At 36.4% G+C, this 12,500-nt stretch overlaps 1 protein-coding gene across 1 annotated transcript in view; it reads left to right on the forward strand.

Annotated features, from left to right (window-relative positions):
- The window catches only part of LOC144442626 (retinal guanylyl cyclase 2-like), a 54,757-nt gene extending 48,707 nt beyond the window's left edge, over window positions 1-6,050 (forward strand). The window contains exons 9-17 of the mRNA XM_078132006.1: window positions 452-614; window positions 924-1,073; window positions 1,777-1,948; window positions 2,395-2,535; window positions 2,971-3,163; window positions 3,908-4,085; window positions 4,280-4,378; window positions 4,967-5,058; window positions 5,955-6,050. Of these exons, the coding sequence (XP_077988132.1) occupies window positions 452-614; window positions 924-1,073; window positions 1,777-1,948; window positions 2,395-2,535; window positions 2,971-3,163; window positions 3,908-4,085; window positions 4,280-4,378; window positions 4,967-5,058; window positions 5,955-6,050 (1,284 nt within the window). The remainder of the gene's footprint in view (window positions 1-451; window positions 615-923; window positions 1,074-1,776; window positions 1,949-2,394; window positions 2,536-2,970; window positions 3,164-3,907; window positions 4,086-4,279; window positions 4,379-4,966; window positions 5,059-5,954) is intronic.
- Window positions 6,051-12,500: the final 6,450 nt, after the last annotated feature.

Consider the following 12,500-nt stretch of genomic DNA (forward strand, 5'->3'; position numbering starts at 1 on the left):
GAGATGACGACATATAGTCTGCCATTTGTTTGAATGAAAACTTGGTTGTGAATTAATGTTCACAAATTTTTACGTTTTGGTGTACAATATCAACTTTGAGTCATTCTCACAAGACAGGACATATTGTTCAGTAAATGCAACGAAAAGTAATAGAAAGTAAATATATGTAGAGAGGGGATGTACTTGAAGTAGAGTGGTGGTAAAGAATCGAAGTCTATGCGTTTGGACGATACTTTGAGAGTGCCACACTTACACGTCGAAGTCTACGCGTTTGGACGATACTTTGAGAGTGCCATACTTACACGTCGAAGTCTACGCGTTTGGACGATGCTTTGAGATTGCCATACTTTACACGCACGTAGACGTCTTGACGTTTTTGTAACTATGAGCTAGGTTCATACCTATATTTTCTTTCCTGACTCCTTTTACACTCATTTTCCTACAACTTCAGGGGATGAGATATTTACAGAACAGTCCATTAAAACATCATGGTCGTCTTAGATCACGTAATTGTGTGATTGACAGTAGATGGGTGTTAAAGATTACAGACTATGGCATTCCTGCACTTATGGCAACCCAGAATAATTACAGAGAACAAGACAGGACTGATGAAGGTAAAATATTCATACGCTAAGTTATCGTTACCATGTCAACGAAGAATAATTACAAAGAGCTAGATGGGACAGGATAATATCAAATATTCACACTTTAAGTTACTACCATGGCATCACATAGCACTTACAGAAAACAAGATATGACAGACATTCAGACTCTGATGTTATTACCATGGCAACAAAAAAGGTTTTTTATTTCATTAATTTTTTATGTACTGTTGTATTGATTGCTCCAAAGGTTTGTGCATATATGTAGCACACCATTCCTTTTCTTGGTAACTTTAAGATATGTTATACTCTTATTTTCAGAATTACTATGGTCATCCCCTGAATCATTACGTGACCCTGTTTTAATGACGAAAGGTTCACCAAAGGGTGATGTGTATAGTTTTGCTATTATTGTATCTGAGTTACTAACTAGAGGTAGACCATTTGGTATGCTGCATTTTACGACCAAGGGTATGTTTGAAATAATCATTATTTCTCTTGTATAATAAATCTTCTGTGTTGTGTTTGGAGGAATGATAGCTAGTGTTTAATAAAAAAACTTCGATGTTTAACAAAATAAAATGCGTTACTTTCAGTCACTTTCACTTATCCGTATGGTGCTGGTATCGATTAGAACTTACTAGGAGGAAGTGACGTATTGAACTTCCTAGACAACTTCGGTCAAACGTGTTCTTTCATTATTATTGTTAATTGTATAACAATGCAAGCAGACGAAAATACATATAAGGGAAGCTCTCTAAAGGCCCGTACGTCACTTCCGCCTAAATCGGATAGATAGCAACTCCATACTGATTAGTGAAAATGAATGAAACAAATACATTTCCTTTCATTTAACATTCAAGTTTTCATGAAACAGTGAAATCCCAAGGTGTCCATTCCCTTTAATGAAGATATGCCAATAAACACTCTAATAATATCAAACTAAATGACATTGCTTTCTCCACAGTCCTTTATCACGTGATAGAATGACTGTGCTTTCTGTAATGGTCAAATCGAGTGCAGATGAAAAAAGTTATCTTTGATTTTCAAATTGAATTCAAATATACTCCACACACATCTACAAATTGTCGTTCTGGTTATAATAGTACTATTATCGGTTCTTGTTTATTTTGAAATACAACGATTTGTTATACGAGTTTCTTTTATTCTTCAGAAATTATTGCAAAAGTGAAAAAGCCACCACCACTTTGTAGACCATCTGTGTCTCAAAACGAGGCTCCCAGGGAAGTTATTGAAATAATGAAGCAATGTTGGGCAGAGTTACCAGATATGAGACCAGACTTTGAAATGATTTATCAATTATTTAAGAAATTGAATCAGGGAAGGTAAGTTTCCGGTGATCTATGCGAAATAGCACCAACAGTTAAATTAACACAAATAGGTGTATGAAAGCTTCCAAACTTTTCTATTTCTGATGAAAATGATAGCGACAGTCCGGCATAAAAATGCACAAGGAGAGATTAATGTTTGGGGAGAAGAAACAACAACAACAACAGTTCCGTAGGCTGTAAGTGTTTCATTAAGTCCCTCGAGGGCGCTATATTATGTTCGAAGGATCACAATTTAAATTTACATATGTATTGTAATTTTTCCTAAAAGTGCCTGTAGGAGCACTACGTGTAATCATGACAATTTGAGTTAAGCTGTGTGCTAAAGCTTCATCATATGATAATATGATATAATTATTCGGATTAATTCTTCATTTCTCAATCTGTTAATCGAGGCTTAATATTTGGATAATTTCAGCATGAGATTAAAATTGTATTCACAGAAAGACGAATATAGTTGACTCCATGTTTAAAATGTTGGAGAAATATTCTAATCACCTTGAAGATCTTATACGAGATAGAACACAGGAATTGGCTGAGGAGAAGAAAAAGACAGACACGTTATTGTATAGAATGTTACCTGCGTAAGTAAGACAGATGTAATGCAAATGTTGTAGAGCAACTATCTTTTGCCTGGAAAAAAGGGAATAAACCACAATGGATTGTGTTATCCATGTATCGATGACAGAGAGATTCTTAACGCAGATTTGAAGCAGTTTCATTACATTTGCATATGCGTCACGTCCAATGCCTTAAACGTGTGTGTGTGTGTGTGTGTGTGTGTGTGTGTGTGTGTGTGTGTGTGTGTGTGTGTGTGTGTGCGTGTGTGTGTAAATTTATATTCAGCTGAATGTTGGACTTGTTTCATTTTTTAAAAATCAGCATACTAGTTGTTTTATTGCTTTGTAGTTTTTATCTGTACATAGACTGCTCATCAGCCTTCTCTGTATACCAACTGATTTCTCGGTTTCACAAGTAATCACCTTGCATTGTCCCTGTTTGCTTATTTCATTACACAGCTCGGTTGCTGAAAGTCTGAAACTTGGTATAAAAATAGAAGCCGAGTCGTTTTCAGAAGTAACCATTTTCTTTTCGGATATCGTCGGTTTCACCTCCATATCAGCAATGAGCACACCTTTCCAAGTGGTGGACTTTCTGAATGACCTCTACACCATGTTTGATGATATACTGGATGGCTATAATTGCTACAAAGTAAGAATTAGACGATATTTACTACTGCTTAATTTTTATTTGTTTGACCAGTTGATGGATAGTCCTCAGTTTTATCGTTTTCGAAAGAGGTGTCACAAAAGGGCGTCGTCCCAGGTGAGAAAAATGAGGCCTACCATTCCTACGCAGTACATGTAACAGTCAGGAATATGTGGCTAAAACAATCCTATGCTTTCCTATATACAAATCATGTAACCAGAAACAAGGTCAGCAGAAGTTTTGAATGTTTGAAATGGTACTGACATTTGCCGTGAAAACACTGGAAAATTGTGATGTTTTTTCAAAGGCAGCTTTAGTACATGGTAGCTCCCCGGCCCCCGCTTCAGGTCCCAAAGCTGTTTCCGAACAGCGCTCGCATTGGCCAAACTGTAAAATCCTTTGTCTTCTTGATACCCTGATTAATAATGTAGTCCGTCTACTGTTTTTGCCATAACGACGGTCACGTGTTTACATAAAGTCTGATTGAACAATTGTACCTCACTGTTTCCTTGTCTATAGTTGTATAGAGCTAGAGACGATACACATGTCGTCTTTCTCAAAGATGGAACCTTTGGATTTGGTAAAGTACATTTATATACACAGTAATGTATGGACATTATTTGAAGTCAAATTACTGAGTAACTGCCATTATATGTAATCGTTCTCATAAATGAAATACCATCAAATATAACGTGCATACAGTCATTAAGAAATATCCCGTTTTCTCGACTCTTTACACTTTAATAGGTTGAAACAATTGGCGATGCTTATATGGTTGTCAGTGGTCTACCAATTCGTAATGGTAATAAACATGCAGGTGAAATTGCTACCCTGGCTTTAGACTTACTTCATGCATCGGGGTTTAAGTTCAAAATAAGACACATGCCAGACAAACCACTGAAGCTGAGAATTGGTTTACATACAGGTTAGTCAGAAGTTGAGGTCTCCCATAATACCATTGTCTGTCTGTCTGTCTGTCTCTCCCTCTCTCAGTATATATTAATACATTTTTAAAATAATAGTTATAAATTGCATGTCCGTAGAGTATTGCAATCTCTTTACATTAGACCACATTGTCCCTGGTAACTAATAAAGTAGTCTGTGTTTCTACATTAATAGGTCCATGTGTCGCTGGCGTAGTCGGATTGACGATGCCTCGATATTGTCTGTTTGGTGATACTGTCAATACAGCCTCAAGAATGGAATCTACAGGGCAAGGTATAAAATAAATCAATCATGGTTATTATCGGTTATTATCGCTTTGAAAATGACATCAAACTACAAGGTAACCCCAAGTTAGTGTAAACATTAATACATGTTCAAGTGACAGTAATGACAGTAACCAATAATTGATTTCACCCAATATGATAAATAATACCAATTACATTGCCATACAAAAGTGAATGCTCATGAATTAATTGTCAATTTATGTCTAGATGAAAAATCTGTTTTATCCTTGGTCATCGTAATCAGGGTCTTGACTTTTATGTCGTGTATACTTGAAAAAGATGTGATTATTTTAGTCCTGTCCACCAAGTAATCAATGCGTGACACTTGTCAAAATATTCAATATATGTCGTTTGCAGATTTTATAGACTTGAAGTATTTATATCCCTCTGTCCCTTTGTCCCTTTTTTCATTTTGAAGAGCGATGTACCTGTAATATCAGGGAATAAACCACTAAATTAGTCAATTTTGAACAGAAAACATGGTGTATTATAGAACATGAAAATACCATACTTGCAGATTAGCTTACTAAATCATTGGTCATAACAATTATATATGTACATTTGGTATTCATTTTAGCATTTCGAATACACGTGAACGACTCTGTTGTAAAGAAACTAGGTGAGCTTGGCGGCTACCACACTGAATTCAGAGGAGAAGTTATTCTAAAGGTAAAGTTCAACTCAAATACGTTGTCGTGATATTTCAAATGGTTAGCTTAATGGTTATAATTAATTCAGGGTGACCAAATAATGCTTTCAGCATTCATTGCTGCTTTTCACTCTACAAAACTTATTACCTTATTTTACGGTTAAGATTACAATAGAAAACAGTTGACTTGAAACACAACGTCGTCGGGTTCGACAAAAATCATATTAACATTAATTGTTTTTTATCGCGTGACAACAAATTTACAACATTGTTTCTTTCATCGCCTGACGTCACCAAAATCTTACCAACGTTGTTCCTTTTTTCTTTGAGACTTTGTGTGGCCCATAACCTTAGTTAACAAATCACACATTGTATAAATGTATATTTTTCATAGTCTTAAAACGTGCAATTGTAGTTCGATTCATGTTGAAATAACATGTAGCAATGTATAATAAGACTTTAGTCAATTGTTTCAACTTGGTTGCTTTTCGATGTATATAAAAAGTAATTGCTAATATAGGATTAAGACTGAAAATAGCACCGCAATCGGTTTCGATTAAAAATGTACTGACTACTTATTTTACGTTGCATTTAATGTAATTATCTTTTGAACTAACAAGAGGTCTCTCTTGTAACTGCATTGGCTTGGAGAGTGAATGTCCCTCCATTCTAATGTGTTAAGTCTATGTGTACGAATATAGATTTCATTACCATGATTTAGTACCAACATTCGTCTTATTTCAATTTTACAACTTGGATGAAATCAAGAATAAATTTAGCAAATGGAAAATGCGAAGTGTGTGTATTTGAAATGAACTACTATGACACTTAAATTTGTGAATAATTTACATTCATGTGACCGTTAAATTTTATAAAAACGCTTTTTGATACAAATTGTACCCCTTCCTTTCCAAAGGGCAAAGGTGTCGCGATTACTCATTGGCTGGTTGGTAAGGATGGGTATGATAAAAAGATACCGGACTATCGATTATATCAAGGTGACGATTTGTAAGTACACATTTGTTATCACCAGTATGCAACATTGTATGTTTCACTATAACATTTATAATTCTTGTACCATTGCATTGATATCTACTGTGTAATTCATTAAGCAGCATATCTCTAAATTCTAACCATAAAACAAACATAGATGACCAGGATGTAGATAAGATTGTGTTTAAAAATTATGTAAGTAACACCCATTAATAGGAAACAAATATAAAAACATAATTGGACTGAGAAATATGTGTAGTTTTTACATAACTCACAAGTAATTACATAGTTAATAGTGACTAATATATGGAGTTCCTAAAATGACAAGTCTCGCAGTCAGTCAGTCAGTCAGTCAGTCAGTCAGTATTTTACATTAAAATAGTTTAAATCGATTTCAATTATATTAAATTAAATTACCAGTAATACTCAAAATTAGACGAGATAGGATTAGTGAGATTGGTTATGGAAAATGTTTATATTTATATAATATTTTATTATGTTATGTTATGTTATGTTATGTTATATTATGTTATGTTATGTTATGTTATATTATATTGTTTGCGTTATGTTATGTGCTGTGTAATGTTATATTATGTTATATTATATTACGTTACGTTATCATATTAGTTATTACATTACAACATATTATGTAATCGCGCTATATTATGTTATCACATTTTGTTTTCATATTAAAATATATTATTCTCTTTTACATATTATGCCATATTCGATTCCATCATGCCATACCATGTCACACCATACCACGTTACACCATACCACGTCACACCATACCATGTCACACCATATCACGTCACACCATACCACGTCACGCCATACCACGTCACCCCATACCACGTCACACATACCACGTCACGCCATGCCACGTCACACTATACCACGTCACACCATACCACGTCACACCTTACCACGTCACACCATACCACGTCACACCATACCATGTTATACTATACTATAATTTATTGATGTTTAAAAAATATATTAATTGCACATCATTGCTATTAGTTAGCACTTTGCACTCAACACATTTGCTAAATTCACGCTTTGTTCAAAGTTCCTCTTTCATGAGTTTTTGTCGATGACTTTTTTTATTAACATACTACCAAGCAAGATATCTCACAATTGGTTGTGATAACTACTTTTGCACAATATTACTAACTTGCATTAAATACAATTTTACTAATCCAAACAATATACCCACAACCAATATTTTACTGTATCATCACGTTGTCTTCTAGTACTTGACACGTCATTACACTTTATGAGTACAATTGTATGTAAGCACTCTCCAGGTTAAATGTTTACAAAAAACTATATAAGCTTTCGGGGCCATACAGCCTCCTTCTTCAGATCTCAGAGAATGGAAAAAAGTGAAATCGGATCTAAGAAAAAATAAGGCAAAAAATACAGTGCTATCAGACTTTTTTCACTAACATTTTTATAAATTAATATGGCTACACTGCCACACTTTTTTCAGCAATTAATACTCACTTAGAACCCCCTGGCCTTTCCACGTTTTTTCATCCTGCAGATTGTATTAGCCCGCCCTCTGTAGATTAACATCAACCCTACCAGAGGAGAGGCTGAGTTCTGTGTCTTCCAATAGAGACAGCTTTTTTTGTCTCGTCACATTTGACACTGTCACCGGTTGTCTGCACAATGCTATGTTGGTGTAGACACTCTATTAGTATGTGTGTGTGTCTGATAGCCGATGACCAACATCCTAAATCAGTTATTTCTTCGTCTTCCACGATCCTACATCCGGGTACCAGTGAACCACCAAAGTAAGTATATTTTAGAAGGTTAAAGGGGAATGCCAATCCAGGAAATAACATTCTCGTAAACCAGAACTGTTCTTTCTTCTGCGACACTTCGAATAACGCGGTGCGTCTTGGACGATGCCGTAAAAGAGGCTGTGGTTTACGACGATGGTTTTATGATTTTACATCACTTCCATTACACGTGATTACAGAACAAAAGGAAGTGAAAATTATTGGCTGTCCATTGTTTAATGGCAGCCCTTATTAGTGGTCGCGGGTTGTCTTATATGGGGGACTAACCTCATAAATATGGAATGGTTGAACACTGCATATGGAACACGTGTATATTGAATATTCATGAGTTGCCTTGTGTTGTGTTGTGTTACCTAGTATATTTACATAGTTTACACACATGACTAGATGATTCGACATTTGTCAGACAGACAGACAGACAGACAGACAGACAGACAGACAGACAGACAGACAGACAGACAAGGATACTGCTAAATCTCTTATGTGGGCAGAACATTCTATGCTTGACCAAAATCAATTGAAACAATTGAGTACACAATGTTTGAATTGCCTATTATTTGCACGAGCTTGACATTGCAATGGAAATTCTATCTTACAACAGGAACTCAGTTGTTCGAGCACCGTCCATAACTGTTGAACCAACAAGGCAAGAAACGCCACCGTCAATATCAACTGAATCCACATCCAATCAGGACGAAGTGAAAGGACTAAACGGCGAGACTTCAGCTACTTCATCAATGACGTCATTGTCAGCGACTGAAGACACGGATAGTCGGATGCGTACCCGTGATAAAGAGAGAACTTCTCAAACAATAGCTAGCATAATCTCGAAAACTATCGAATTGGCCGCTTCGCCGATAATTGGGTCTTCGACTGAGTCGGTGGTTGCGTCGATGAAAATGTCCTCTGGTGGTGTAGAAACCAAGTCAACGTCTGAAGGCAGGTTGTCCATTTCAAAATCGTCATCGCTTGACAACCCAACAACGACGGACATTAAATTACGTAAAGTGTCAACTATAGCAACAAGTAACGAAAATCTACTTGCAACTAAAAGCAAGCCACCAAACCTATTTTCAGCTTTGGCACATATCCATCGTTTAAGTACCGTCAGTTGTACTACTCTTGAGAAACCTCCGATTCTATCACATTGTAAGAAGGAAAGTAACGACAGTGGTGCGTATTTCGACAGTCCCCCAACCAGTCCCACCACAACGCCGCTTTACTCCACTGGAAATGACGTCAGCCAAAGGCGTGATCAGAAAATCGATGAGAGAGCGAATGATATCGACACATCTCAATTAGGTGGCAATTATGTACAAAATAAAGTAACCGGTACATGTACTTCACAGTCAAAAGAACGGATTGCATTGGAGGAAACTGAACATGCGGTTCATATAAAAAAAGAAACGCACACAGCACGAATTCAGAAAGAAGATGAAATGCAAACTACTACAACAATGAAGCCGGCCAACGAGAGAACACTCGGCGATAAACTTGAAGAGGAATGTTATGTCTGTGACAATGAACAAGATAAGACTGTAGTAGCTAGTAAAATTAAACCAGATATGTATTCAGAAAACAAGAAGAGAAAAAGTGTCAAGGTACCCACAAATAAGGTGAAAAGTAACATGCCAATTATGGAAACAGAACGTCGAAAACGCCCCAATATGGTCAACAGTCATAAAGTCAATAATCGAGAATTACGACATAGAAAAACATAGTAATTTTAATTATACGACCATAGGTGAATTAGTGTAAAAAATATACTAACAATATATGAACAAACGACTAGCAAAGGTGTTCAGTGCTATCTTCGTCATTGCCAACATCATCATGTAGTCACCACCACCACCACCACCACCACCACCACCATCATCATCATCATCATCACTACCACTACCACCACCACCATCATCATCTAACAACCATCAACAATACTTCAATCATTGGATGTCATCGTCACCTTTGACCTCATCACCTTTGTTCTTCACCATCTTGGTCGTTATCATCAATCTCAATGTTCATCACAGTACTTATTGCTTACTAACACCATCGTCATCACCATTACCACCACCACCGCCACCACCACCACCACCACCACCACCACCACCACCATCATCATCATCATCATCATCATCATCATCATCATCATCATCATCATCATCATCATCATCATCATCAAACCCTTCGTGATTATAACCATCAAGGTCGTCATCATTACACATTACTCACTGTAACAAACTTGTTTAATCTGTACACAATTAGTAAGTAGTCACAAATATAGCTATTTGAATGACATATGATTGTAATGATTATTGATATATCAAGTGAACAGAACGAAAGAAGCGGAGGAAAATGTAGAACACATTAATGTTGTAATGATTTCACCATATTGACTAAGTTGATCATAGAATTTGAAAACCAAATTATGCAGTCCGTTGTACTGTTATATTTTTGTTTAAATAAATGTCCGGTTCTTCGTCTGGATATGTAACTACTTTACACACACACACACACACACACACACACACACACACACACACACACACACACACACACACAGACAGACAGACAGACAGACAGACAGACAGACAGACAGACAGACACATACACACGCACGCGCACACACACACACACACACACACACACACACACACACACACACACACACAAAAGCCTTATATAGTTCTTTTAAATGCTGTGATAGTTATCATTTACATTGGGTCATTTACACACGTATCGTGAAGTAACGCGAGACTTTACGACCAACATAGACAGTCAGACCGACGACATCAAATATAAGTGATATTTAAAACGTAAGATAATTTTGTATAATTGTTAAATAATTGGTTACCTCAAAATGGAGAATCCATCCCTTATAGCTGCACTAGCTGTAACAGAAGCGGTTTCAGACACCCAACAATACATTCTCTCAAAATTGTTACACGACCAATAATTGGGCATTGTACATGTTGATTAGAAGTCGATTGTATCCAGATGTAGCACAGTAACATTTTAAATTTGTGATCGCATTAGGGCGCTGACTTTAAATGTGGACCTAAAATAAATTTGATTTATTGTACTATATTATGTGTACAACTACACAAATAGAATTACTCACAGCTAATTTAATACTGTTAATTATATTCGATGTAATGAGTCAGTCAATTACATGTATAACTAACAAAACAGTTTTGAAGTTGAAGCTAGTGCAGTTTTAAGTTTGTTTGATTAGTTTTTGATTTTCTACTGAAATAATATTGTTGGCACTGATAATGGTAGATAAGAGTCACGTGACGTTGTATGTTGCTGCCATATAATCTAACTGGCATCTATCATTTTATTCTAAGTAATACTACCACTGTACCATACACCTAATACTAGTACAGTAACTGTTATCAGACCAGTTCTTTATAAGGACATTTTGACCACAGTAGTCGTCTGTTTGTCCCAGACAGGAGGCACACTTTTGTGTCAAAAGCCCTGAGATCGCAATTGTTCAGTTTTCGTGTTTACAGTTATGTAAAGCAGACAGTTGTATTTAAAAATACCCAAAGGAAGGAAGGGCTTTTTTCGTTTTAGCTAAACAACGGTTTGTATTTTCATTAAATTCATGTTTACTGAGAATGTTTTGTGACATCAGTGGCCATAATGGTCAGAAATGACAACGTATTTGCGATGGACACAGCTGTACGTGAAGCAAATATTTATTAAAATGCTGATCATTATTTTTGTAAGTATATCAGAAATTTTTATGTATGGATAAAACACCCTAATATTATGTACATACACAGAGGCATATGAATGAAAATAAAATGAAAATTACCATGTACACCTGCTTGAATACTCACCTTTATTTTTTGTTTTCAATAATTAGTTCGTTATTTTCAAAGGTCAAAGTGTATTTAAATGAAAGGACATGAATATAGCGTATACTGAGAAGGTTAGTAATTGGACAGTGCTCGCTTGAGTGAGTGAGTGAGTGAGTGAGTGAGTGAGTGAGTGAGTGAGTGAGTGAGTGAGTGAGTGGGTGGGTGGGTGGGTGAGTGAGTGAGTGAGTGGGCGAGTGAGCGAGTGAGTGAGTGAGTGAGTGAGTGAGTGAGTGAGTGAGTGAGTGAGTGAGTGAGTGAGTGGGTGGGTGGGTGTGTGAGTGAATGAGTGAGTGAGTGGGTGAGTGAGTGAGTGAGTGAGTGAGTGAGTGAGTGAGTGAGTGGGTGAGTGAGTGGGTGGGTGGGTGGGTGGGTGGGTGGGTGGGTGAGTGAGTGGGTGAGTTGTTGTTGTTGTTGTTGTTTCTTTATTCCTCCTCAAAGAGAAGAGTTACAACTCAGTTCACAAATATACAAAAAAAATAAAAATAAATAAATAACTATAAATTTGCAAGCCAACGATCGTAATTGAGTCAACTTCTGTAATACGAGATTTATATAAGGACAGGTTCCTGTGTTGATACAATCGTTTGTGTTCACTTTTGGTTTCTCCAAATACTATAATGCGAATTTTTGAATCGGATAATTTTAATCTCCATTTCGAGCTGTATGCGCATACTATATCAAGCAGTGTCTGGCAAGTAGAGCAAGTTGGTGACAATATGGAAATGTCATCGGCCAAGGCGGGCGATCCTAGAAAAGATGGACCGACATAGCATCCTAGGCCACTAT

This window comes from Glandiceps talaboti, chromosome 11 (genome assembly GCF_964340395.1).
Source record: "Glandiceps talaboti chromosome 11, keGlaTala1.1, whole genome shotgun sequence".
Classification (NCBI taxonomy): Eukaryota; Metazoa; Hemichordata; class Enteropneusta; family Spengelidae; genus Glandiceps; species Glandiceps talaboti.